General features: G+C 39.6%; 2 protein-coding genes across 2 annotated transcripts; both read right to left on the bottom strand.

Annotated features, from left to right (window-relative positions):
* Nucleotides 1–1,266: 1,266 nt before the first annotated feature.
* Nucleotides 1,267–7,534, bottom strand: LOC104011033 (glioma pathogenesis-related protein 1). The gene is made up of 6 exons (XM_009463236.2): nt 7,253–7,534; nt 4,798–5,043; nt 4,268–4,380; nt 3,367–3,449; nt 2,054–2,080; nt 1,267–1,966 (listed from the first exon to the last, which is right to left on the bottom strand). Exons 1-6 carry the CDS (start codon nt 7,430–7,432, stop codon nt 1,740–1,742), a joined length of 876 nt encoding a protein of 291 aa, XP_009461511.1. The 5' UTR covers nt 7,433–7,534; the 3' UTR covers nt 1,267–1,739.
* A 6,849-nt stretch (nt 7,535–14,383) lies between these two features.
* On the bottom strand, nt 14,384–27,682 carry LOC104011034 (GLIPR1-like protein 1). The gene is made up of 6 exons (XM_009463237.2): nt 27,512–27,682; nt 24,666–24,911; nt 22,104–22,207; nt 16,180–16,265; nt 14,628–14,654; nt 14,384–14,538 (listed from the first exon to the last, which is right to left on the bottom strand). Exons 1-6 carry the CDS (start codon nt 27,680–27,682, stop codon nt 14,384–14,386), a joined length of 789 nt encoding a protein of 262 aa, XP_009461512.2.
* Nucleotides 27,683–27,806: the final 124 nt, after the last annotated feature.

Here is a 27,806-nt window from a genome sequence, read left to right as displayed (position 1 = left end):
CCCCACCAGCACACGTTAGGTCCTGTGGGTTGCACATCTCCAGCTATTCATGGGGAGACTGCTTACAGGTGAAAAAGGCCTCTGAGGGAATCGTGGATGAGAAACACTGTGCTCACAGCTCCCCTACAGACCACTTTTTAGAGCAGAATAATGTGGTGGGTTGACCCCTGCCAGCAGCCAAGCACCCACACAGCTGCTCGCTCACTGCCCCTTCCCCAGCAGGATGGGGGGAGAAAACAGGAAGAAGAAAAGTGAGAAAACTCATGGGTCAGGATAAAGACAGCTTAAGACACAGTGTGTGTGTGGGGAACAAACAAACAAAAACCCCAAGTGATGCAAAGACAATCACCCACCACCCCCAATGGCAGACTGATGCCCAGAGAGTGTCCGAGCAGTGGCTACCCTGGAAGCCAGCCCCCCATCTTTCTTCTTCTTCTACCCCAGTTTTTTTTTTGCTGAACACAATGTTATATGGTATAGAATATCCCTTTGGTCAGTTTGGGTCAGCTGTGTCCTCTTCCCAACAACTTGTCCCCAGCCTACTTGCTGTTGCTAGATATGAAAGGTGGCAGCAGACAAGAACTGACAATTGTGAAATTAAATATGTATCTTCTTACATGGCGACATTTTGTAGCATATTACAAGAGCCCAAACATTTGGGGCTCAGTTTTATTCTGTGGGATGCCATGCTCCTTCAGAGTTGCAATGTGGCTCAGAATCTGAGTGACTGTGTTCTCAAAACATTAGGACTAAGATAAATGAGAAGAAGCAGCTTTAAATATTGATAGCACAGTTTTGCATTCCTAATATCAGCCAGTATCTCTTAGCTTGAAAGATGGGTTTGTTTCCCTTACTAACAAATGTATATAGGAACAATAGGAGTCGGGGGCTGAATGTCTCTAAAAACGAACTGAATTGATCAACAGTTTGGGCTTTTTTAATGAGGCTGAGATCTTCCATTTCCAAAACAGAATCTGTCCTGGGCCCATTTCATCTTCCCTCTTCTGTTTTCCCTCCCTGCTTACCCCCACCTTCCCCTGCCTGCAAGCTCAGGCTGGCTGACATCTACTCTGCATTTCAGATTTTGTCACCTTCTCACATCCTAAAATTAAGCTCTCCCTATTGACATTCCATGTTAATCCTTCCTCTACCAACTTTTCCTGGTATTCTACTAGCTATGGAGGACAAAGCTTAACTCTGAGAGGAGAAGAACAGAATAGTACAACTGACAATAGACTAACTTTAGTGGAGACTGATACACATACATAGGCTAAATAAAGGACAAGCTTTATTTTTTCTGTTCTTAAAAATAATACATACAGTTAAATCTCAGTTATCTGGGGAAAGTGATGTCTGGGATAATTGAAGGTTAATGAGGATGAGTTATTGCTTCTTTTGGATCCACTATGCTGCTTCACACACCTCTTTGTGATGCTCCAGGTTTCCAGGAGGCTTGTTAGCATGTATAGTAATATATAGTCTACGTGGTCCCCCTAGCAATCTACTGCCGAGCCAGAGCTAAGAGGCTCATGCAGATGTTGCAGGTGTGTTGCAGCTACTGCCAAAAAATTACACTAACTCTATGCACAGCCACTTATATCTTGCCTTGAGTGAAGAAGCCTTTCCTATGCTACATCACAAGGATAATGGAGAGATGACCGAGTGTTTTTGCCAATGATGTGTGCAATTCTCTGAGAGTAATATAGTGGTAGGATCACTATCAGCATCTTAATTGGTCATTACTCATTAAAAAATGTGTGTGGAAACCGCTTTTGTACTAGAAGAACAGCACCAGTACTCAGTACCAAAACCAGTGGCCTTAAAATTGAAACACTAAGACAGTACTGGTCACAAGAGGTATGTGGATGCTCAGCAGGTGGGACGTGCGGCGGCGTGGGAGGCCTGGGGGGACGGGGCCGCGGTGGCTGGGGCTGTGTATCCCAGTCTGGATACCAGTAGGCATAATCTAAAAAACGGTGAAGAAACAGCTGTTAAGACCCATCAAACTTAGCCATACTTATAGGAAAGCAATTAAGAAAAATTTGATACGTACTTATCAGCTTCTCACGTTCTGGATTTTCTGTAGAGAGATCAGAAAAGGAAATAAATGTGAGTGGAGGTTCTTAATATAAAGAGGTAAGCCATTGCTGCTGCCTGGCTGATTGCACTGAGGATACCTGTCAGTGCCTAAAACATCCTGCAAGGGGGAAGCAGGCCAACAAGAGCAGGGTTCCCAGCTGGCATGGGGCTCATATTTTTATTGAATTGAAAGACAAGCAGAAAAGAAGCAGCTGTATTAGGAAGAATTTATGTCATGGGGAGGAGGGAATAGCAAATAAAAACAAAATCTGGAATTTATTTAAAATTGATACACAAACCAAATTTAAGTAGTTACAGACAGACAAATATAACTACTAAATTTATCACAGCAGTACACCTTTACTAAGAGCTTTGATGTATTTGTAGGATTACCTACGTGCATCCTACTGGAATTGCTGATTTGCCCTATAGGAGAATATGGTAAAATGGGTTGTAGGATCTAGCACTTAATTTTTAAAAGCTCTCTTCCTCCTCTCCCTCCCCCTATTCTTTGAGATGTTTCTGTTTTTTCTGTGATGAATCAGTCTGAGACTTCAAGATGAGTCTGCCAGGATATCGCAGAAGGAAATAAGAATACCAAATGTTCAATTATTTCTACAGCTGAAGCCATCTAGAGCCTGGCCAGTAGAGACCATCCCCATTAAACCTCTGTATAAAATTCATATTTGATTTAAGACATTGTTGCATGTCCTTCAGTCTCTGTTTATTTAAAACACTATTTCTGACTAATTTGGGTCTAGGTGTAATGACATAAAGGTCCACAGCCGCAAACTGCTGTGGAAAAACAAGCTCTCATGGCTATATTTCAGAAAATTGCAGAAGTTAGCGATAAGTGTGCTTTTCGGGATGGTCTTATTATTGGTTCAGAACTATAGTTTTCTGGAAAATGTGATAGAACATACTAAACAAGCAAGAAAGCAGAAGTTAAATATACCATTTCTGCTAGGAAAGAAGAACCAGACAGGGAATATTTGTTGAGGCTAAAGTTTTAGATTTCACATCCGGATCGGATAAAAGGCGGAAAGTGGTCTAACTGACACTTCTCTTCATCAGAAACCCTGGCTTCTACCTCCGAGCCTTCAACAGCAAAGTATTTCAATTAATTCCTTCTTATACTATTCTTACCAGGGTTTGGTACTGTTGCTGTGTGATGGGCTGCAGACCTACAATGTACTTAGTGCAAACTGACTTACTGTTATATTTCCACTGATAATTATGTCATTTTTATTTCTATGCAATTTTCTTAGTTGATCTCTTTGGTCTTACCACAGAGCTTATCTACACATTTCTCATTACTGCATCCACTGCATGGATGTCCTCTTTTATATGGTTTTCTTGGGTAATTCCCCCTGCAAAGCAGAACAGTATTTTGTTAGCTCAGTCGTTTGAAAAGCTATTTACATACATGGTTTCATCAGATATTGTTAGAATAATTTATCATGAAAAACTATGATGGGGCGGGGGGGAGAAATCCTTTTATCCAAGACCTGATCATTGCAATTGTTTGAAATTCCTTTTAGATCAGATTAAAGCTCTCACTGGCATGGGGAGCAGCTACCTGGTGACTCTCGCCATTTGAAATTAATGAGACTTCTCAGGCAATACTGTATTATTCAGTGTAAGCATACAACAATCTGCCTCTAGTCCCTCATTACCCACCTGTATTCTAAAAAATCTGTAAAATATGTAAAAGGTAAAAAAATCTGTAAATCTGTAAAAGGTAAGTCCAGAAATAGCAAGGTATGAGATAAACTAGGGGACTGTCTTTCTTTTATTTCTTCAGTAAAAATGTCTTGTTTGAAGTTTGGGTGGGGCCACAGAAAGATGTAATCTTCCTCAAGCAGAAAGCTTGCACCTTCTGCACTTTTCCTGCAGAGACTGAAGTCAAAACAGATCTTATTCCACCACTCTTGGTTATGGCGAGTGCTCTCAGCTAGGATCTGCTTGCCTGCTTCTTTAGGAAGGGATTTTCTGCACCTCCAACTATGTCCAGCATCTTCTGCTCTCAATGGCTGGGGGACGTTTCCCTTGGACCGGTGACATGTGGACATAGCTTCTTCTGAAATTTGTTACAACTGCTCCCATTGTTGGCATCTGATAACCAGGTCAGTTATAGGATATTTAAAAAAATAAAAAACCTAACCCCCAAATGCCATGATTAACTTACGCTGGCCCATAGTTGCAAACAAAATGTGCTGCTCTGAAGACATCTGGAAAATATTCAACTGTGTTGCAGAAGTGAACTGCGCAGCCAACTTTGTAACTCTCTGCCCAAACAACCTGAAGGGCAAAGGGAAATATGTATGCATGTGCTCAAAGACTGAAAAAGCAACAGCATTAAGGGAGGAAGGCAAAGGGAAGGACCTTGTGGAAGTTTAAAACAGCCGACACAGGAGCAACATTGACAACGCAAAGGGCAGCTTAGACAAACGACTGATTGACAGATGTTTTTGCAATTATTATCTGGCTCCCCTGGAAACATGAAATTCTCGGGGGATAATCCCTTTCCACCATTACTGAAAATGGGACTCGGACATCCCTGAGGCTCGGAATATTTATTTCCAATCTCATGCAGCAATAAACCAGGGGGTGAAAACCCCTGCTGTAATTCCTGCTCCGAAGCGGTCTGTTCCAAGCCTGTACTTGGATTTTCTGTGAAGCCATTACATTATAAACCATTGGGTATGTAAGACTCACCTGAGTGTAGTGACCACAGATGCCACTACATCTATCAGTGTTGAAGTCATAGCTCCTGACTTCATTATACCAGTCACGGAGAGCTGCGTCCACAGAGAAGACAGTGGCTGTGCCAGTCCAGATGTTTTCTCCAAGAGGAGTAAAGGTGGGGTGCACCTTCCCTGGTATTTTAAGGTAGATATTGTGCATAAACTTGCACTTCTTCGCCCATGCTTTGGCAGTCTTAGCTAAAGCAGCATCCCAGGACTGTAGAAAAGGAAGGAAACATAATATAACCTGCACTGCAGTGACTTAGCTGAATTAAAACATTTTTAAACAGAAACTTGTAAGGATTCTTTTCCCGTTTCCTGCTTCCCATCCCTGCATTCAGTTTCTTTCTCTGACTTGACATTTCTACTCTCACAGCAAATGTTTTTTCTTCTTTTTCCCTTAGATATTGCAGGACACGTAGTACCTATCCACTGTCCTGTGGTATCCGACTTGTTAAAATATTTAGAGCTGGATTGCAGTCTTTAAGCTGCTAGGCCTGAGAAGAGGTAACTGGGTGAAAGCCCCAGCTTTAGCAGGCCTTGAGGGACTTCACGTCTTGGAGCTGTCGGCTGTCCAGGGATTTGCACTTTACAATTATCACTAGACCAGACCAGAATTCTGTTCTGCTGGCCAGGATGGAGAGAAGGAGTCACAACTGCTCCCTTCCTCAGCCCCTTCTGCCTCTTTGCCCTTCTCCCTCCTCAGCATGTGGCCAAAACAAATAAAAGGCTCACTCATCTCGGCTGGGCTGAGGAGGAACCATTCCCATCCTGAGTGGCACAAGCGATAATTTGAGAAACCAGTCTGCAAGACTTGCAGAAAGATTTCATGCCACTGAATGACCAGGCAATAAAATGGCAGGTAAAATTCAGTACAGAGAAATGTAAGTTAAGGGATGTGAAAAAAAAAACAAACAATTTTGACTTTGTGTTCATAATGACAGGTCTGGTGCTGGCTATTACCCCTTGTAAATCAATGTTTAGTAGTAGTCTAAAAATTAAATAAAGTGTTAGAAATTCCTTGAGAAGGAATGGAGAATATCACCATATATATATAATTACACCACTGTAGAAGTCCTGTTAAATGCTGTGTGCAGCACCCCACCTTAAGAAGGGGACACTAGAACTGAAAAGGGCAGAGAGAACATGGAGAAGGATGATCATCCTCAAGTATGGAGGGCTTTCATAAAGCAAGAGAGTGCTCTGCAGCTTTAATCAGAGGCAGCTGGACATCTTCTGTGAAGTAGGTAAATAAGCAATAATTACTTGCTCCTTCCAATGCAGAGACCAGAGACTATCAAACAAAGCTAGGAATTAACAGGTCCAAATCAAACGCAAGGAGATACTTTCACACGACTTATAGTTAGGCTGTGCAGCTCTTGCTACACAATGCTGGGGACGATAAAAACTTGCATGAGCTCAAGGCTGAAAAAAAATCATGCAAGAAAAATCCATCAAGAGCTTTTAAATACAATGCAACGCCTTTGATTCAAGAGATTTCTGTATATTTGTCCTGCTCTTATTCCAGGTTTGCAGGATCTTTGGTCTCAGCAGCTAAGTTAGCTCTTGTGAGCTAGCATTTTAAATTAAACATTGTTTTCTAAAATGGCAAGAAATTACAATCATCATGAGTAGTCTGAATTTCACCGCTTTACCACGAACTTCCTTTCATAGAAATGATTCATACTGCATGCAGTTACGCATTTAACTTACTTTCCAGCTATGCTGCACTGCTGGAGGGCTGAGAGTAATGACATGAACTGACTGGGGTTACCTCCCTCAGCTATCTACCTGCCTTTTTCCTTATGTATTCCACCAAGCAAGTTGAGACCTATCCATGTCCTGTTCTGATATCCATTATATTTATAGGAAGCTCTGCTTACCAGCCCAGATATCAGCATCCCTACTCAACAAACCCTACTACAGCAAATGAAGATCAGGTATCTAAATGGATGCCCTGCAAATCCCTTTCTTCAACACATGTTCTAGATTGGAAGAAACAAGGGTCGATGACAGATTTTCAACAAATCCTGCTGTGCAGATTGCCTATTCAGGAGCTTTTGAGTACCAAACAGCTTCCCTGTATGAAACCTGGACTACCATAAAATAGATCACTATCTTTCTTAGAAAGAGGTAAATGAAACACTGAGAACTGAATGCTCTTTTTTGCAATACAGCCCTTTGCTCTGGCTGAAGTTTAGAGTAGCAATCTGTCCCTAAACAAGGAATTCACTTCAAATGATTAAAACTGAACAATACTGTAAAAAGGAATGTCTTTTCTATTTCCTATGAAGAACTAACATATATAGTACAGAAATCATTGACAGAAAGGGGAAAAAAAGCACAAAGCAAATGAATAATAAGCTGGGCTAAATCAGCAGCACAATCTATATTAATTTTCAAACAGATCACGAATGCCTCCTTACCATGCGAAGCATATTGCTGGCCGGTGGATTCACTTTGGATCGAAACTCGTTGTGAGCTCTCACACAGTCTTCAATGAACTTTTCATCTTCTATGTCAGGCAAGGGATATTGTGGATCAGCATGACAGCAAGCGAAGAGGTCCAGTAAGAACAACGCAGCAAAGAAAAATGTGATTTTCATAATTCTTCAATGCTTTCAGTATTTTTTTTTAAGTTTTTAAAAGAAAAATCTCTTAGGTGGAGATAATACTGGCAAGCAGTTCTTCAGCGGTTGTTGTCTGCGTGTGGCAGCACTTCAAAGTGTCAAAGTAACAGGAAGCTAAATTGCTTCATAAGGTACAGCTCTATCTGAGATCATAGCCGGCTGTCAAAGGGTAAACCATGAAACAGGCATCTGCCATGCATATTAGCAAGGAGCAACACCCCAGGTCTAATTCTGCCTTTTCTTTGAGTGTGCTCCATTCTGGTTGACTGCCAAACCATTCTGTGATTGTAGGTCTTATCTGAAGAGACGCTGCAGAACAGCTTTCCTAAAACCTCCATCAACCATAAAAATCGTAGCTTTGAGAAAATACAGATCTGCTGTTCAGCTGATTTTCCTACAGTATAGCTTAGTCATACCAGCTAAATTACAATTATTTTGCAGGACCTTGCTTCCATTTCAGAATTACTCTAGGAATAAACAGAATTAGGGAAAATGCATATATTGAAATTTGACCTCGCCACAAGAAAAATAAAAGTTCCTGAACAGCAGCTTGCTGCAGAACAGACCTTCTAACCTGGTTTGGTGTGTAACAAAAGTATGCAAGAGTATAAGGACAACCATATGTTTTAAGAGCTAAGGTCTTGTAACTCACATTTAGGTAGGTTTACAGAGAAAATATGTTGTAGATTGTAAACAACGTTCATGGGTCTGATTCCCTGCTCAGTTTTGCAGGTCAGGCCTTATCCTGCTGAACACTTGTGGAAATTACCATTCTGGTGTTGCCTTCTCTGTTTTCATGATGGCTTTTCCCTCTTAAATAATACCCTTGATTTGCTTCAGAGTCTTGTACCAATCTGTACACCTAATTCAGATAAGCCGAAGGAGCTGTGGCCCTCCAACACCATCACAGCTATACTTATCTAGGCTATTAACAGGAGGCATATAATTAAATATATCTCCGTGTGCATGTGTTCATGGATGTCCATGCATTATTAACTCTCCACACCCTCCTCTTAGCCCTGCCATGATTTGTTGACCGATTTCAAGAAGGTAGGGGCAGCTGTAGAAGGCAACAAAGTTGGGGGGGGACCTTCTGGTGTTTTGGATCTTTTGGGAAAGAAACAAAAAGGGGGTCTCCAGTTATTCTTGTTGGACAGGCTTAACACAGCCCTTACCAACAAACAGCCCTTAGAGGCACAAGAGATCTGGACAGAGAGGGATCTGGACAGAGAGGGAACTGAACAAGTGTTACTTTTTCTTCTCCTTTTCTTTCACAATAGTTTCCTGTGCTTTGAAACTCTCACAGTAAGATCACAATTTTTTCTCTAATAAATTACTTGTTTGAAAAAGACCAAGCCGAAGTGTTCAGTGGGAGGAGACTGGTCACTTCCACTTTCTCTTCCTCCGTGGGCACAGCAAGCTGGGTGCAAGACGCTTTTGATCTTGTCATGTCCTTGATGAAAAGATGCATGAGGCACTACCAGTTGTCTCAAACTCTCATCTCCCATGGCAAGCAAAGGGAAGCAGGAGAAGCAGCCACCCTGACACAACCCCAGTCCAAGGCAGTAGCCACACTTGCAGCCCAGCCATTGGCTTTTAGCTCTAATCGCTTTTCCTGTTCCTCTATCAGTGGTTGGCTGTGGCTCCATCTGCCTCCAGAACGTGTATGTGATGGTCATGACCTCGCCTACATTTACTAGATCCACCTGCTGACTCTGCCTCCTGGTGTACCACTAACAGTGGTACACCACTACTAGTACTACCACTGCTAGTCCCTTGTCTAGCAGATGTAGTTTCTGTTCTCTTCTGCTGTCATGCTTTATCCCAGAAACTGTGTGTGGCTATTGGCAAAGGTGATAGGGCCCTCAGCTGTCGTGGGGCATTTTAAAATGTACAAGAGGATGGCCTCTTGCTGGCATTGGTGACTGCTGGTCAGGCTGGGATGGTGAAAGGGATCTTGGGAGGGAGGTTTCTTCCTGTGGGTGCCATTACCTTCTGTCCTACCAGAGGACAGAGGACAGAGGTTGATCTCTCCTGTCAGCTGCCAGCTTCTGGGCTACAAGGACCTTCCACTCCACCATGTGCACTCCCGAAGCCCACAAGGTACCATCCAGGTGCCACTGGCAGTATGGGGTGTGTGTGGAGCAGGTAATGGAGAGATCCTTAGATCAAATTACGACAGTTTAGATCATTATGGTGAGTGGCCCCCTCCCCTGCTTCTAAACTGAACATAGAAGGCTTGTCCACTGCTTTGCTTCCTTTGAAAGACATCTGGCCTCTTTTCTAAACCAAGGCCAACTGAGTTCAGTTTACCACTAGTTACTACCCTTCTCCAGCTGAATATTACCTTGAAACTAGACAATAAGTATATTTTCTCTTCCTTTTTATTTTCTAATAATGCCCATGCAATCTATGAGAAACTAAAGCCTTTGGTCAGCTAGACTTAATGTAAAACCATGATTATATTACAACTGCATGACATTTGCACAAAAATTATCATCACACTAAAACTGCACCATTAATTTAGCAATGCAGTGAGCTGGCAGTTATATATGCATACAGTTGAAATTCTGTGCTTGGAAACTCAATTGAGACTTTTATGAAGTAGGAAATTTTGACATCTCCAGGATAGTCCAGGTTATAAAAGACTCCCCTGCAGAGATGACTCTGGCTCCATCTAGTGATTCTATCTAGAATCACAGCACAAGTCCAGCCTGCCCTCAAGCATCTACAACCATTTTTTTCACAAAAAGAGAGTTATAAACCTTTGCCAACATTAATCAGTGGATCGTGTAAACCAGGTGAAAATTAAGCTTTGGGATTTGGATATCACATTATATTTCCCTGGACAATACAAGCATTGCCTGTCCCTGGACAGATCTCACGTGAAATTTAGCACAATGAGCTGGGTATGGGCAGCAAGCTGTGCGGCCCACGGGTTTTGAAAAAAATCCTCATGTTTACATCTCCCTTTCTCACACCTCACTTGTTTTCAGTTTAAAATGGCTGGAAACATAAGACCTAAGATTCTTAGTTTTCCCCTAATGTACGATTCAGTCAGAGGACTAATGGCTGGTGGATTACAGACTATTACAGAAATCCATGACTGGGAATCTGTAAAATTACATTTAATTTTGTTCTCAAATAATCAGCTTCCCCACAGAGTACGGCTATTTGTGTTGGGAGAGAATCTGCTTGTCCTTGACTTACTAGGTTCAGCTGAACAAACAGGGGTGGATCTGCTGGATTTTCTTGTTCTGTCCACAGGATTAGGAAGCTGCAAGATCACTTGGCCTTCCAGACCTGTGCATAACGTAATACTCTGACATACATTGCTACTTCTATTACACAATTTCACCTCAGGGCAGAAAACAGATTAATTCAAAGAATGGTGGTGGTACTGGATTTCCACAGGAATTATTTTGTAATAATGTATTTTGGAATTGTTCATTAAAATTAAAAAAAATCTTTCAATTATTTTGTAATAATGAAGCTGTAAACAGGCTCACAATTAACAGGGAAGGCCACCAGTATGTGGTTGGACTGCAGGTAGTTTTACTGTAGTTTTGGTTAGGGGAATTTGTACATTGCTGCTTACTGCAGCTCTGCCCCTTGGCCTAACTGAGCAAAATCACAACGCATTGCTTGCTGCATTCTCTGAACAAAGTACTGGGATGTCACACGCATCAAAGCACAAGAGGTTGGTAGTGGTGCTTTCCCCTGTGGTGCCTACCTCCTGCCAGTCAAGATGGCCCCTTATCATATCTACTTTGCCCCTCGAGGACAGCCTGTTTCACTCCCTCCTCTCAACCAAAGGATAAGGTAAGTGTGAAGCACTCACCGAAGGCTGGCTCTTCCCTTTGGTCATAGCTCTGCTGAAGATTGTGAAGGGACGATGGATAGGCAGTGATAATGCTGTGGAAGACAGCGGTCTCTTGAACCATATAAATACCTGAAGGGAAGGTGTACAGAAGACAAGAGCCGGGCTCTTTCCAGTGGTGCCCAGTGACAGGACCAGAGGCAATGGGCACAAACTGAAACACAGGAGGTTCCCTCTGAACATCAGGAAACACTTTTTTACCGTGAGGGTGACTGAGCGCTGGTACAGGTTGCCCAGGGAGGTTGTGGAGTCTCCATTCTTGGAGATATTCAAAAGCCGTCTGGACATGGTCCTGTGCAACCAGGTCTAGCTGTTCCTGATTGAGCAGGGATGTTAGACCAGATGACCTCCAGAGGTCCCTTCCAACCTCAACCATTCTGTGATTCCTTGATGAAGCCAAAGCTTCAGCAGGTTGTGCAGGATGAAGGATTTAGCATGATTTCAACAACACAGGTACAGGAAGCTTGTTATAGAGTACAAGTATATGACTAGCTGGACAGGATCTCTGGTTATCTTCCTTGCACTTCATACATGATTTAAACTTCTTGAACTTAAATTACTATAATTTGTCACATTTGTTTCTTTCTTTTTAAATTCAAGGCATTTGAAAAATAAGAAGGTTTTTCTGCTGTCCATTGTAAGCCTCTTTTCACCTGATAACACCAGAAATGGCTGGTGCATGGCAGCAGTATGGAAGTGTGAAAGTTCAAGAACCACTACAATACTATTGGAATATTACAGAATAATACTCAGGAATCTCCTGAGGGAAGATACAGAAAGCCATTACAGTCCATATCCATGCTTTAAAAAGGGGATCTGGAATGAACTATCTTCTCAGCCATTCATAGATTTTGTCCCAAAGATACCAAATTGGGGAAAAGGGCAAACTATATGTATTTTGTGGGGGCGCAACAAGAAACAGCACAGAGGTCAGAAACCTTGTATCCCAAATTCAGGAAAGCAGAATGAAAAAATATTTTAATGGATGGAAAACTACTTGATTTATGGAAAAAGGATCTGATGGCATCACTACCTGCACATCATTCAGTGTTGCAAATTCCACGCTGCTTAGCTCAGCAAAAGCACTAAAACTATGTCTCAGATGAAAGACCTACTATCAGCCTGGCATAAATATGGCCAGTAGGAACCAAGGTTTTTCTAAAGCTTTGGGAGACTGCAGAGGTCTTTCTCAAGACCTCCAAGACATACTCTGATTGTCACAGTCCTAACTGTAATGGAGTTGCTAAATGACAAGAAGGACAGTTAGTCTCAGGGACAGGGATTACTGTGTTAGATATGTATTTCTTCCAGGCTATCTCACAGCTCAAAGAAGGAAAACTTATGTTTTAATAATTGAATGTAAATGGGAGGGGTTGTTGGTAAAAAGGCAGCATCTTAAAACTATGCAATATTAACACTTTAAAACTTGAAAGAGCTTTATTGTAGTACCAAATTTTGTATTTTGGGTACTAAGGAAACTTAATCGTCTGAAATTTAGCTCTGAAGTAAGCATTTCAACCCTAATACAGCATCTAAATAATTATTTTATCTTCAGAGATAGTGACTATCAGCACCTTCCAGGTAAGCACATGGGAACAGCTGCTGCTCAGGAACTTTAATACCGCACAATTTTGCATGTAGGAGCCACCTATTTATGGTTTTAGGTATATAACATTAGGCTTCCAGAACTGAGAATGTAATCCAAGTTTTAAATAATAAAACTTGTATTTGAAAAGTCTGTTCTGTATTTTAGTAATTTTAAGATAGAAAACTTACAGAAGAAATAGCTAGTACATGCCTAATTTTAAATTAATCTACAATAAAAGTCTAGCTTATTTTCTTTGAGACTGTTATAATAAGTATTTTTAATATAATCAATGGAATTATCAGTATAGATTTAGATAATAAATTACAATGTTTTAGACCTAAATTGTCAATCACACACAGAGACAGAAAGTATAAGACAAATTAGTTCCTAAAGTTGAACTCATAGAAGCTTCCTTTAAGCGCAATTTAAGTTCTGAACATTAAGAAAATAGCATAATTTGACTATGTGGGGTTTTTTTATTTGTTCATTTTACAATAATGGTGAAACATTACCTAATAATGAACTTCCATACAGTCATATTGGCATTCACTGGACAAGACTAAGATACAATCAGGAAAAAATCTAGTTTGCTCTACTGGTAAGAAAAAGGGCTTCATATTCTTGTATAAATTTGATCTGTCTTTCAGAGAAAGTGAAATTAAAGCATATTAATGAAAGACTTGACATCTTGGATACAGAAGAGTAAAATCTGTGTTGATTAAATGGACTTGAGCAAGTTTGAAGATGAAGAAAATTTATTATTAAAACTTTAGAACACTTACAAAACAGGAAATACGCTATGCGTATGTAATGGTACACATTAAAACAAGGAATGGAAAAAATTAAAATTAAGCACAAGGTTTAGAGGGAGTTAGGAACAAAATAATAATAAATCTGAAGCTTCACATTTTGAATGAGGAACAATAAATGCATTATCTTGTAAATTTCAAGTTGTGCTAACTTCACAAACATCAAAACTTCTAAAGAACCATCTTTCTATAAAATCTTCTTACTTTATAAGTTCTATTCAGAACATTCTGTCACTCTAGGAAACAAGACTGAGTACGTAAAATTACGCTAGCTTTCTCTCAGCATCTAAATTAAGCAATCGTCATTTCAAATATTGGCTTAGTATGAATTGTAACAGTTGTTTAATTGACACACTTTTCTCCTTGAATTCCAGGAATAGAGTATGTCACAGTTTTGGGAAATTTGGTATTTAAAAATAAGGCTCCGTACCTTACCAGATACCATCTTTAGCTTAATAATTTCCCAATATGGGTTTTATCCACATATAATTTAACTTTTTTTGGCATGCTAGCTTTCCCTAAGGAGCATAAAATAATGGCAACAAAATTATTGTCAAAGAAAGCTGTCTTTAAAGTCATGTCAGTATGACTTTTTTGCTTAATTTATTGAAGTGTGTACCTTCACAAGATAGTATGTATTTCAAATCCAGTTAGGTGGACATATGCATGTTTGTAAAATGTTTTTTGATAAAATAAACAGCTACAAAAGCAAGAAACATCAGCGATGCTCTCAAAACGACAAGAGTGATACAAGCCTCATCACATACAATTCTGAACTCCCAAGGGGGATGCCATCTTGAATAATCTATAAATAAGCATATAAGATTTATTGGAAGTACATATATTTAAAGTAACTGAGGAATATAAGTAGCGGTGTAAAATTGTAATACATACAGATAATTTTATCACGTTCTGGATTTCCTGGAAAAAGGGGAAAAAATAAACAGTTTTACCAGCCAGCCATGATTTCTCTCTCCTTAAATTTTTACTAGCTAGCTAAAACAAACTCATCAGATTTACAGTCAATAGAATTTGAAAAACTCCGAGAATTCCCATTGATAAACCTTATAAATAAAACAAAGGCTAAAATGTTTTGTTAAAAACTAAAACCAATACATCATCATATTACCATCTCCATAAAGCTATTATTGTTTATAACAATGACATGGATGGGGGAGAGGAACATACTATACAGCCCCTTTATTTTCAGTTTGAACCCTCCCTCCTTTGTCTTTCTCAAAACAATAAATACTGTTTAATGTTCAGAATATACACATGAACTAGTAAATGCTATTAAATACAATTTTATGGATGAGAATGGGAGACAGACTGTTTCCTAAGTGGGGCCTAATCCTGAGATCAAGTATAACCTGGTATTCCTTGTATCTGTTTTTCAGAGGTGTCTGCTATCTAAAAATTAAGACCTACAGGACTGCTGAATGTTTTTAAAGCTATACTAACATATATATTGAGGAAAGGTAACAATTAACTGTTAAACAGAAACCACAAGCCTTACTCTCCGTTTATTAAAGTTAAAAACCTATGTCCTAACTTTAGCCACAGGAAACTTCTAGCTTGTGACTTCCCCATAGGCAGAAGTTGTGAGGTCTAAAGCTTCCTTGAGAGATCACCTACTGTCTCCTGATGTTTCACTCCACCAAAACATGATGCATACTTAGAAATTCATGACACTAATTCATTTTCTTGACAAGAACAGAGTTAAAAGAATTACCCAGTTTAAGGAACGAATCCTATTCACCATGGGGAAAATACTTTATAGCTAGAGAATGAAATCAGTATGGAGTTCCTTTTCCCACAGACATAACCAGGTGACAAAGGCAATGTGCCTCTGAGAATAATTTCTTTTACAACTCTAACAAGAATTACAGACCCAGAATGACTTTCCCCCATTACTGTGACTGCTTACAGAGAGTATAAGCATCAACTATACTGATGTTTGAATGTAATTTTGCTGTGGCTGCACAAAACAGTCACAACAGACTCAGTAACTGCAATTTTAGTATTTTAGTCTAAATACAACTGATTAGTAGCTTTGCAGTCTCTGAAGGCCTATGAGACTACTCAAGAGTAGCGCTACTTTGAAAAGTACATAGCTAGATGCTGATTTTTTTGGTACGATTAATGAAGTCAGCAGAATATCAGAGTGCAATAGAAACAATAACACATTTAACTACAATAATGAATTATACCTGTCTATAATCCAACGGAGACTTCATAATGATCACTGAGGCCCAGATTCAGTAATATATGAACTATGTATTTGTTTCCTGAATGTAAATGGCCTGAAGAATAGTTTTAAATTACTTACGAATTGGACGTGAGAGAACACCATCAAGGAGTAAAATACAGTTTGTAATATTCTTTATCAAGTAGGTGGTTTATTTTTTCCTTTTACTTACTGTATTTTACATTTGCTTTTACTTACTACACAGTTTATTTTCACAGGTGTCCCCTTTTGCACAATTACTGCATGATTTTCCTTCTATATATGGTCGTCTTAGAAAATTACCACTACAAAGGAAAAAGAAAAGTTTCATAAATAATTTTAAATGATTTGTTAAATTTCTTAAATCATTTGTTGAAGTAAATACACTGAAAATACAATGAATTGCTGACAATTCATTAAAAACCTCAGAATAATTTTGAAATCTTTCATTTCATTTTCATTGTTCTGTCCCTGTGAAAGAAAAGTCTTAAAAAGCTATTATTTTTCTTATGGCAAAATACTCAGGTTTTTCTTTAAATTTTACATTGGTATATGAACTACTAAAACAGAATGTTCTGGATGGAGTTTGGTTTTAACTGAGGAAAAATGAGGATTTTAGAGTGGAAAATTTTAAAGCTGACACACTCCCAAATAGCTTAGAACAAACTATTTAGCAAAAAAAAAAAAGACATCTTTTGAGCTACTTAATCTTGAATTATAACCTTGAGAAACAAGACCTTCATTCCACAAAACACAAATGTCCAAGAGTAAGTGTGCAGTCTTAGTAAAGACACTGGGATCCTAACATGCTTAAGTACCTCATCCAAGTGGAGCAGCAGTGCTTAAGTATAAAGATCAGCCTGCAATACTTACCACTGCACATTCTCAGAAAGGCTCCTTATATAAACTGCTGAGAATGACAGTGCAGATACCATCATCCTGGCTGCCTATAGTATACTACTAGGTAATGGGAAACACATTATCCAGTCTATGCTGCATCCATTCAAAAAGATGAAGCAATGCTATGGTTTATAGCCTAATCCAGGGAACACAGGAGCAGATTTAGTCCCCCCCAAAGGACTGTGGGCTATTATAAGTAATTTTGTTTGTCACTCTACTCACCTCTATAGCGGGCTCTGTGGGGATTTTTCCTCAAAGGAGATAATTCACACCAAGATCTGTGATAATTCTTTCAGGATTCTAAGTCTCTATTTACACCCTATATCATATTCTTTATTTATAAACAAGAGCTACACACCAGACATACAGATGTAAGACTTGGTATAATGTTGTTGTAGAAGATGGAGGAAGAACACCCCAAAAGATTACGTGCAACTTACTTACTACTATTCTTTGAAATGTCTTTTATATACATTTGCATACAGATATACTGTTGGCCTGAGTTTTATCCCAGCAGGATCTACAGTGGCATATTGCAACAACATGCCCTAACATGCAGTCCAGGCAGTAATAAAAGAGAAGGGGGATCTTCTGATCACAAGAATTGAACATAAGCTTTGAACTTGTCAGAGAAGACCAGGAAAGAGAGTTGTGAATATACATAATGTAGATATAAATATCTCAAAAAGTTACAGGTTAAATAACATATCTTTGGGGTGATTGTCCATATATACATTCATAGCATGGGTGATTCCAAACAGTAGCCCATACAGTTATCTTAAAAAGGGTCTCAGAATCCAGAATAAGAAAGACTGAAGGACAAAGCATTGCTTCTAGAAGCTCTGGCAAGAGCATAATGCCTCACATGGGTGTGAAAGCAGACCCAGTTGGTGACTGTGCACTTTTCAATTACAGGAATGCAATACAAAGCAGCCACAGATGTTGCCTGAGCTGCAATTCAGCAAGTCTTTCCTGGTATCAAAGGCTTCCACTGTAAATGATAATTGCACAATCACTTCATACAGTTCATAATCCACTGTGAAATCCTCTTTGAGAAGACTCATAGAACTCAGCCACAGATCCAGAGAGATGAAAGGCCTTGCCTTTTTCTCTGAGAGGCCCTATCTTGTCATTACAAATGAGTAAATCTATCTATCTATCCATCTATCTACTGACTGGTTAACACCTAGAGTGCTGCCTCATTGAGAAGGTGTAAGGAATGAAAAAAAAAAGGCACAAATTAACTTCTGGAGAGAGAAAAAAAAGTCACTCTCACAAGGAACTTCAGGTGGCTTCTGAAGCCTATGTTACTTAAATGAAATAAAATACACGGAAGACTATCATATGGGCTTCAGTTTCAGTTGTCTTGCTGGTTTAGACCACAGAAACTAAAAGGCTGTCTCCATGAAAAGTGACATAATTGTGGTTTATGTTTTGCTCTCATTACTACTGTTTCATTTGCTTCTGACAGCTAGTGAGTATTGAGCTGACATTTTCCATGGATTTATAGGTGACCACCTTTTCCCCCATGTGTATCACTTCATATTTACTCACAGTGATTTTCATTTACCACTTTTATTGACCAGCCACTGAGGTCCTCTAACATTGTGACTCCCACAGCTTCTTCAGGAGAAACTGAGTCCTAAAAATGGCAGATACAGCCACCTATCAGGGACTGGATGTCAGTTACCTTCCTAAAGAGGTCTAGAGACCTAGAAGGTCATATTGATGGAAAGGCACAATAACAAAAAGGTAATGAGATGTTATTTGTATTCCCAAAAGCATAGAAGTATCACAGATTATAATTCTTCCTCACAACAGAAGAACTGAGAGGAATTGAGTGAAGTTGGGACAAGAAGGTAGTTTTTCCACATCTGTTGAAAGCCATGGCACATCTGTTCTTCTTCATCCTCTTGTTCTGAGGATGCCATTATCTGCTAAACAGGAAAATGGGGATATCCTATCCCTGCCAATACCCAGGACCTCAAGGAATCTTCCTTTGATGTGAAAAGGTGAAGTGACAGCATTTGGATTGACAGCACTGAAAACTCACAAAATACAGATATTACCTGTAAGACAGACTGATAGGAATATGAAAGAAGGTATCTTGCTGTTTAAAAGCATCTTATTTTTTTTAACAGTGTCGGGAAAAACCTCAACCACTACAAATCCTAATCTGAAAGTGTAAAAACAGCCGTTCTAATTCTGTAAGATTGGAACGTGTCACCACCACCTCACAATAGAAAGCAGTTATAAAGTCCTTTGCTCTAACATAAGTGGAAACTTACAGCTCCAAAACCAGGAAAGGTTTCCCCTTCCGCTAAAGTAGACTTAAGGCAAAAGTTCCTAAAGAGCAGTAAAATAGAAGCACAAGTAAGAGCAACAGTCTGAATTGAACTGAATAAATCTTCTCAATGACATCTATAGTCAATCTATCTGTGATGGTATTTGGTATTCCAAACCACCTTGTAATATAGCCCTCCTGGTAATTTTGATATACAATTTCCAAATGTGTGAGAGAAAATTGAGCATGAAGTCTTCATGACTTTCAGCTGGGATATCTGATTTGCATGCATTAAACTAGTTTCCCTAGAAGTCAATGTACAATTAATCACTGTCTGCTCCTGTGAAAGACAAATGAAATGAAAAGAAAATAATTAGGAAAGTGTTTGGAATAGGAAGCAGAGCTGTCACATGCTAGTGTCTTAGGAAGGCATTTTTAAGTGTCTCAAGAGAGACTTCCTTCATAGTATAAAGTAGAAACTGTGTGATTTCAAAATGACTTGAGCATCACAAATACATGAACATATTGATTAGTTTCGGAACAAGCTGGAACTCTCAAATGGAGGTCCTCTGGTATGTCTCCATGGAGCTGGTGAGTGCAAACTATACCTGCTACCTAAAAAACAATGCTAGCATCCAACCTGAGACACCAGTGTTTCACTGGATCCACTGAATCCAATTCAGATTGATAGCTTGCCTTCACCTAGCAGTGTTGTGAAGGCTCCAGAAACTGTCAGATGTCAGGAGTTTTCTGACCATGTAAATGTCACAGCACCCTGTATTCACATAATGCACACAACACAGTAATTTGGCAGTTGCAACTGATGCAGTATCTTGTAAAGTGATAAATCACCACAGTATCTAGCTAGTTTTTCCTTCAGGAGTCACCAGGTTGTTTGCACTTCTTGCCTTTAGCCATGATTATCAGAAATGAGACTGAGATGTGAGAAAGAGTTCAGTTTTTCTAGTTTGGACTTTCTGCCTATGGTGCAGACACTGAAGAGCTAAAATACAAAAAGAAACTAAAAGTAAATGAAAAAAACTAGATAAAAGAAAATCATTAGTTAGGAAAGCTCTCTAGGATGGTTGAGAAGAATGTCCAGTAAGCTATCTGACATCCTACTAGACCCTTTCAAGGGCATTTCTAAGATTCTGCTACCCTTCAAACAGAATACTAAGGACCATCTTCAGGCTCCTCTTAGAGCCACAGGTTTCTTGGACATAATAGATGAAGATTCATCTACCAAGAGGAAGATAGGGAGAAGAGATGAGAAGAACAGCATGATGAACAGAGCCTGGTAGCAAGGACGTGGCAGCTAACTGTGGGTATGAGAACAATGACAGGACAGGGCATGTTCCAAAGTAGTGTATGCTTCTCTTTAAACAGGGGGAAGGAAACTCTGGGCATCTCAGACATGGATGGTCCCAGCAGCAGACCTTCAGAAAATGTCTATAGAATGACTACACTGTAAAACTGCTACACTGAATAAAGCAATTTTGGCAAGGTGGTCCTTAAATTGGTGCATCCTCAACTCTGAAAAGAAGCTGCTATCATCTAGCAGGGTAACTGAGCACTAAGGGTCCAAACCTCAAGAAGGCGTCATGAAGGTCAAGCTGGAAAAGGCTGTTCCAGTATCTGGAGTGTGGAGATGGCTGGTGGCAAGGTTAAGGTTTACCTATTTTTCCGGACAGTTTAGGAAGGCAAAAGGCTGTTAGAAGATGGTCTGTCTGCTCTAACACCACTTGTCCCTGTGGTGACATAGAGATCAGCGTTCTTGGTGTTAAGCAGTGGACAGAAGAACAATGGCATGTTAGACCTCATCTTAGCTATTCAGCTTAGCTACCAGCTCTCCAGGATGCGCAGAACAGCACAGCAAACCAACGTGGTATGTTTTTACAGATTAGAAAAGACTCAAGTGATAAGGATTTACAGACCACTGTTGATGTGAATTAGTCATTATTCTGAATTGGCAACTGGAAATATTTTAGTTCACATTTTAAAAAGAAAACAACAAATTTCCATACCCTAGCAAGTTTCAAAATAACAATTCAAGTACAAGCCCAGTTTTGGGGTACAGGGAGAGAGCTGGAAATTTTTAGTTCAGGCTAATTGAACTCCCCAGTAGTGGCCCAGGTTTGCTAGAAGAAAAGGAAAAGACAGTTGTCATCCCAGCTCACAAGCTATGTATGTTTTAAAAATGACAAACAGATTGCATATGCATGTGCTCGATTATAGACTGTGCATTATTATGAGAGAAAAGATATTATTTTAAAACTATCTGTCTCTGTGTTTTCCAACTCCTGCTTTAGGAAGAGCACTGGCTGCTGCCTATGTTTTTTCAGAATATCAATTTAAACGTAAAACCACATGTTGCAGTAAGCTTTTTCTTACATTGACCATTTGCTGTTGTCTAACGCTTAAAGAACATTTGGTATAATCACAGCTATTAAATGGGCAAGAAATGATAATGTAATTTTATTTTACTCAGTTACACAGAAAGGAAAAGCAACCGATCTAACAACTGTGCTATTATTTCTATCACTTCTAAAGATTAAAAAAAAAAAAAAAACCACCACAGTGTAAAAAGCTAACGTGCATTAAAAAAGTGGACAAAACTGCAAGAGGTAATTCCAGCTCTGATAGCAGTTGCCTGCAGCAACTTTCTCATTTCTTCTGTTTCATATCAAAAAGAAATCAACGAAGCGGAGCATGAGCTAAGTTTGGGGTTTGTTTGCTTAAGACTGGCACAGAATGAGATTTATCAGTAACGTTAACAGATTAAAAAAACAAGCAAGTACACGTTCTAATGCTCATGGCTCTCGTGGTAACTGAATTAGATGACCATCGTTTTCTCTGATTGCATTTACAAGACTACCAATAAATAAAGAACCCAATTTACTTTCAGCTAAATGTCATTACAATTGCTTTCATTTTTTTAACATTTAAACTAGCAACTTACGCTGGTGAATAGTTGCAAATAAAATTTGCCGCATTTTGTATTCCTGCAACTTCCTTACAAAGAGTAACAGCACAGCCAATTTTATATGAATAGTGCCAAACAACCTAAAAAAAAAATGGGTTTAAAATAAATTAAGAACTACACTCAACAGTTACCTAGTCTAATATCTAGAAAGTTTCCGTTATTTTCAGGGATCCTATGTATTATTTTCATTTTGCAACGTCTTATCTGTTTATTTGTTTAAAAAAATTGCTGGTGAGCTTTTTAAGATGAACTTCTAAATATTCACCTCTCAAGATGAAGTGACCTGTGCTGCAAGTTTCCAGAATCTTCTACAGAACAACTTCATAAGTCACTGACTTTATTATCCAGGGGTAAATTCCAAGAAACAAAAGGGAAATTAGTGGCAACTACCCAACAGCTCCTTTCGTTAATTTCAACATTCATAACTCAGAAGGAAGGAGGGCTTCTCCTGTGTGCTAGAAGTGGTCTGGCTGATTACTACTGTAAACTTAAGTCTGAAAGCACTGCACATTTTCAGACTAACCAGTGTTATCTGCCATATTTAAGAGAAGATAGTTTACTATCACAGTTTGAGCATCCTCTGCTTTTTCTTGGAGATTCTTCCTATACTTTCTGCATCTGACTAATCAAACTGTGCTGAATTCAGGTAAAAATGTTTAACTATATACCTAGAACATCTGGACGATCATACATTCCACATCTGGAAAATTTAAAGACAGTGGATTACTCTCAGTATCTCCCCAGTACAAAGAGTACAGGCCTCAGACTGACAAACTTATTTGAACATCCCCACAAATTCCATCTCTTCAACTATAACTGCAAGAAGTGGTTATGTTCAGAAGACATAACCTTTCTTAGAAAAGGATCTTAATGTTTAATGTGGTGTTGCCCAAATCCTCGAATAAGGACTAAGCATTTCAGGGGGCTTTATGGAACAGTTCCAGGCGTTTTTTGGAAATTTCCACCATTTTGAGATTTCTGTGCCATGGTTCTCTAAGCAGGTCTACGCAGCCTATCCACTGACCATTTTTAAATTTTGCCCCTTTTCAATTTTGTGTCTGAGACTTCAAGACCATGATGGCTCCTGGATCATGCAGGGCTTTGCCTATCAACTTTGAAGAAATACATATTTTTACATGCTCATTGGTGTTCAGCCCATGTACTCTGCTTGTTTTTTCCAGTGATTAGTTTCTTCTGTAATCCTGCCTGAAATCCTGCCTGAAATCCATGAACATTTTGATACGACCTAACTATGTGTAACAAGAAAGAAGCAAGCAATCATCTTAATCAGGGGAAAGAAAGCTTAGAAGCAAACATCACTCCAAATGTGAAAAAACCTCCAGAATTCTATGTAGACAAGGTTGAACAGCAATTTTTAAGATGTTAGGAACTACCTTGTTATGTAACTTTTTATAATTCATTATGCCAGAGAAAAAATGAAAAATACTTTCCTGAGATATTGTCTAGTTATAATCTTCTAAAGATTTATTGCCTTATAAACAGCAAAACTTAAATCCTCCAGTCTTGCTTTTGAGTTTGTTACAGGCAGAACCAGGGGCAGGAAACAAGGATTAACACTTGAGGAGAAACAAGTGAGAGAAGACATAAAAAGAGGTGCAAAAAGTCCCACAAAGAAAATGCTCTGTAAATTATTCTGGTAACTTGAAGTATTTTCATTTCACAATCCAAAGTCCACTCAAAAAGAACCTCACAGCTACCACTGTGTCTGGTAACAGTTTCACTGTAAGTATACTTCACAGTATTTTCATCTGTAATTTTCAGAGAGCAGTCTAAGCATCTTTGAAAACTGACGTAAGAAATTAAAGAGTCACTTTTACTAGATAAGATCTGACTTGACATTAAAATTATCTTCTGTTTTAGATCAGTGAAATATTATGTGGTTGGTCGCAAATGAAACTAATTCTACTGCAAAGCTTACTTTTTAAACATGGGAAAGAATAAATCCATTTAAAATAACAAGCATTCAAAGAAATGCTTTACTTTCTCTGCAGAATTAAGTTTGCCAGAATTACCACTGAGAAATCAGAAATATATCATAAATTGCCTTTTTTGTTGTATATGCTCTTTTTTTCCCCTTCCTTTTTTACAAGATTTGTAAAGAATACAAGTCACTTTGGCTGGATTTTCTTCTTCTGTTAAAATTTCTACTAAGGAGTTCCCACAGACATTCTGCAATTACTGTGATTATTCTGAACTGTGTGGCTTTGCAGCTAGAGAACTTGAAATGATTATTTTATAAAGTTCATGTAGTACTGATAAAATGAAACGAGGAGTGAGGCTTTCAGTGAGGTCAATATTGTGGACAAGAAGAATGGATTATTATTATACAAGATTATACAAGACAAAGAGGTGAACCAGTGCAGGGGTAACTGGCAGTACAGGCCATTGTTTGAGATTACAAAAGACAGTAAGCTGCCAGTCACTATAAACCACATATACAAATCTGTATTATTTACAGCCCCTACTGATTCATCTGGTAGGCACTATACAGGACATCTTACCAAAGATAACTCTTACCTGACTGTAATGACCGCAAACCTTACTACAGTTCTGCACTGCAAAAGTACAGAATCTGACCTCATCATACCACGATTTAATGGCATCAGCAACACAGAATGCTTGAGGACTTCCAACCCAAATATTCTCTCCAATAGATGTGAAATTAGGATGGCACTGATGTTTCTTACTTAAGTATACGTTATGTTCAAAAATGCATTTATTTGCCCATGCCCTTGCAGTCCTTGCCAAAGCTGCATCCGAAGTCTGCAAAACATGAAAGGTAAAATAGTTGTGCAATGTTAAGTTACAACCAAATCTTAAACAACCAGATAAAACCAGTCAGGCCGTAAAGTATAGATAAATATCATATGCTGGAGTTTCATAAAGAAATACTTTCCCTTATTTAGGCAAGTACTCGTGTTTTATTTTCATTGACTTTTCCTGTTGCAGCACAGAATTATGAACTAATTTCATTAGACAATTTTTTCCCCTTCCTTGTTGAAAATCAACTTTGTAAGAGCACTTGCTAGCAACTGAAAAGATGTTTGAAATGCACTTTTACCTTCAGATAAGAAATTACTGTCACGTTAATTAATCATGAAACTTTTTTTTGTATTTTTTTTTGTTGAACAGGTCATTGAGGATTTCTATTTGGTACATAAAAATTAATTCACAGTAAAAATGCACAGCCATGGTAGATTCAGATATATAAATATTTTAAGTATTTTTAAGAGAGCCTCCGGAAACAAATACTTACTCCTCGTACAGTAAAGCTTTAAAGACACACTGGAGCATTTTACAAAGACAGCTTCATGAGGTAAGCATGCCAATGTTTGGCCAGTAACTCATTCTGCTTCCTCTTACTTCTTTGCAGTCTGTCACCATTAACACAACTTCTGATTGCTGAACATGAACTATCTTTGGTATTTGTCTTCCAGTTGTGATTGTTTTTCAGGAAGTTTCTTCTATCATTAAACTACCTAGTTTTATGTTTTGTGTAAAAGATCCTGTGTTTTATTGCCTAGGTTTAGTGGTGTTTGTACATTCCAGTTCACTCCTAGTCTCTATGTGGATCTTACAATAACTCTACTGGCTGCTGTCACAAATGGGTGATTTATATCGCTTAAAGAATCATCGTCAAAGGTATTAACAAAAGTGGTTTTAATACGATGTTGTACAAGTCGATGACAAGGTTCACACTATTACTGTACAGCACAATCATTTGAACAACGATTCAAAAACTACCAAGGCACAAATCAAAGTTACCAAGACACAAATTGAAGTTACCAAGACAAGATCAAAGTTGCCAAGTCACAAATCAAAGTTACCATACTAAAAGGTTATGCACTGTATCAGTCACCGTCCTGGTTTCAGCTGGGATAGAGTTAATTTTCTTCTTAGTAGCTGGTATAGTGCTGTGTTTTGGATTTAGTATGAGAATAATGTTGATAACACACTGATGGTTTAGTTGTTGCTAAGCAGTGCTTACACTAGTCAAGGACTTTTCAGCTTCCCATGCTCTGCCAGGTGCACAAGAAGCTGGGAGGGAGCACAGCAGATCCAGACTGGCCAAAGGGATATTCCATACCGTATGACGTCACGCTCAAACTAGGGGGTGTTGGCTGAGGGGCAGTGATTGCTGCTCGGGGACTGGCTGGGCATCGGTCAGCAGGTGGTGAGCAGTTGCATTGTGCATCACTTGTTTTGTGTATTCTTTTATCATTATTATTTCCTCTTCCTCTGCTGTCCTATTAAACTGTCTTTATCTCAACCCATGGGTTTCACTTTTTTCCCCCGATTTTCTCCCCCATCCCATCGGGGGCAGGGGGGAAGGTGAGCGAATGGCTGTATGGTGCTTAGTTGCCAACTGGGGTTAAACCGCAACAGTTTATTACCAGAGATCCGCTGTTGCTAAAAGGCCTCTCTGCCTTGAGGAACAACCTTGAGACATGTCCCATCTCAAGGGGAGATCACCGCCACGCAGCCAGCTGCTTAGCAGGGAGAGCTGAAAGAAGGCTCACTTAGGCTGTCATATTTATGGAATAAAGTGGTTTGCTTGTAGTCAAATTACATGCGATGGGAAAGGTATGCATGAGCCTCCTTGTACCCACAACTTTCTTTGTTCCTTGATAAATGAGTCTTGGAAAAGCCACCCACTATTCTTGTGTTAATCGCATGATCAGTGTTCCAAGCTCATATGCATCAATGCTCACTGTGTCACTCTGCTCCTTTTTGAGTTTTCAGAGAACAGACTGAAACTAAAGGAGTTCTTGGCCCGTTCACGGCTTAGACCTCCTTTGGAGCCTGTATCAAACTACCACTAGTTTGGTTACGGGGTCAAGTGCATCCGTCACAGCTGCCGATATTATTTTCTCCCTAGAGCCTTTAGTTTTTCCTAACCATATTTCTACATGCATACCTTTATTCATAATTCTTCCTGGTTTTCCTATTCCTGAGCACTGAAAAGAAAGATTCTTCCTTGCCACCAGAAATCATCTTCAGCCCCAGCATTGCAGTTCATACCCTTGCTTCTGATGGAGAGCCTAACTCTTCTGGATCAGTCCTGCTGCTGGACCATTGCTTCTTCCAAAGAGAAATTCCTTGGGATGAAATGTGAACATCTTCAGCTGCCCTGTGTCATTGCATCCTCATACTGCATGCCTGTTGTTTCTAGACTCACCTGCTTACAACTGACTCAACTCACTACAACATTTCCTATCAAAAAAATGTGATGATATTTGAATACAAAGCAGCGATGCCACCCCGGTCGCCTTGCCCAGGGATCACCAAGAAACCCCTGGCCTGCTGTCCCATCCCCGAGCGGGGCTCTGGAGCCACCTGTGCCCCCACAGGCCTGTCCCTACCACGTACCGCATGTTGCTGGCGGCCGGCTGGACTGCGGCGCGGAGGTCGTTGTGCAGACGCATGCAGTCCTCCATGAAGGCCTTATCTGTGATGCTCGGTAAGGCGGGCAGCCGCCCGGCTGCAACCCTCACCACCGGCCACAAGGCCAGCACCGCCGCCCACGCCCTCATAGCCCCAACCGCCGGGGCCTCGCGTGAGGGGCCCCCGCCGTCTTCCAGAACCTTCTCCGCCGGGGAACGGCCCGCCGAGCCCCGCGGCGGCCTGGAGCGAGGAGCCCGCCGGGGGGCGCTGTGT

The sequence above is a fragment of the Nipponia nippon genome, unplaced genomic scaffold (genome assembly GCF_047370975.1).
Source record: "Nipponia nippon isolate SJK-2023a ecotype South Korea unplaced genomic scaffold, ASM4737097v1 scaffold_3, whole genome shotgun sequence".
Classification (NCBI taxonomy): Eukaryota; Metazoa; Chordata; class Aves; order Pelecaniformes; family Threskiornithidae; genus Nipponia; species Nipponia nippon.
The sequence above is the reverse complement of the archived record's forward strand: the minus strand, read 5'-3'. Positions and strand labels throughout refer to the sequence as shown.

Excerpts from the sequence above, each read along its gene's own strand:
- LOC104011034 (XM_009463237.2), bottom strand. The coding sequence starts at position 27,682 with ATGAGGGCGTGGGCGGCGGTGCTGGCCTTGTGGCCGGTGGTGAGGGTT. Across the intron at positions 24,912-27,511 it reads CCAGCAACATGCGGTACGTG|ACTTCGGATGCAGCTTTGGC; the intron begins GTAGGGACAGGC and ends CATGTTTTGCAG. Across the intron at positions 16,266-22,103 it reads ATTTGCAACTATTCACCAGC|TGGTAATTTTCTAAGACGAC; the intron begins GTAAGTTGCTAG and ends TTTCCTTTGTAG.
- LOC104011033 (XM_009463236.2), bottom strand. The coding sequence starts at position 7,432 with ATGAAAATCACATTTTTCTTTGCTGCGTTGTTCTTACTGGACCTCTTC. Across the intron at positions 2,081-3,366 it reads ATGTGTAGATAAGCTCTGTG|AAAATCCAGAACGTGAGAAG; the intron begins GTAAGACCAAAG and ends ATCTCTCTACAG. Across the intron at positions 1,967-2,053 it reads AGAACGTGAGAAGCTGATAA|ATTATGCCTACTGGTATCCA; the intron begins GTACGTATCAAA and ends ACCGTTTTTTAG.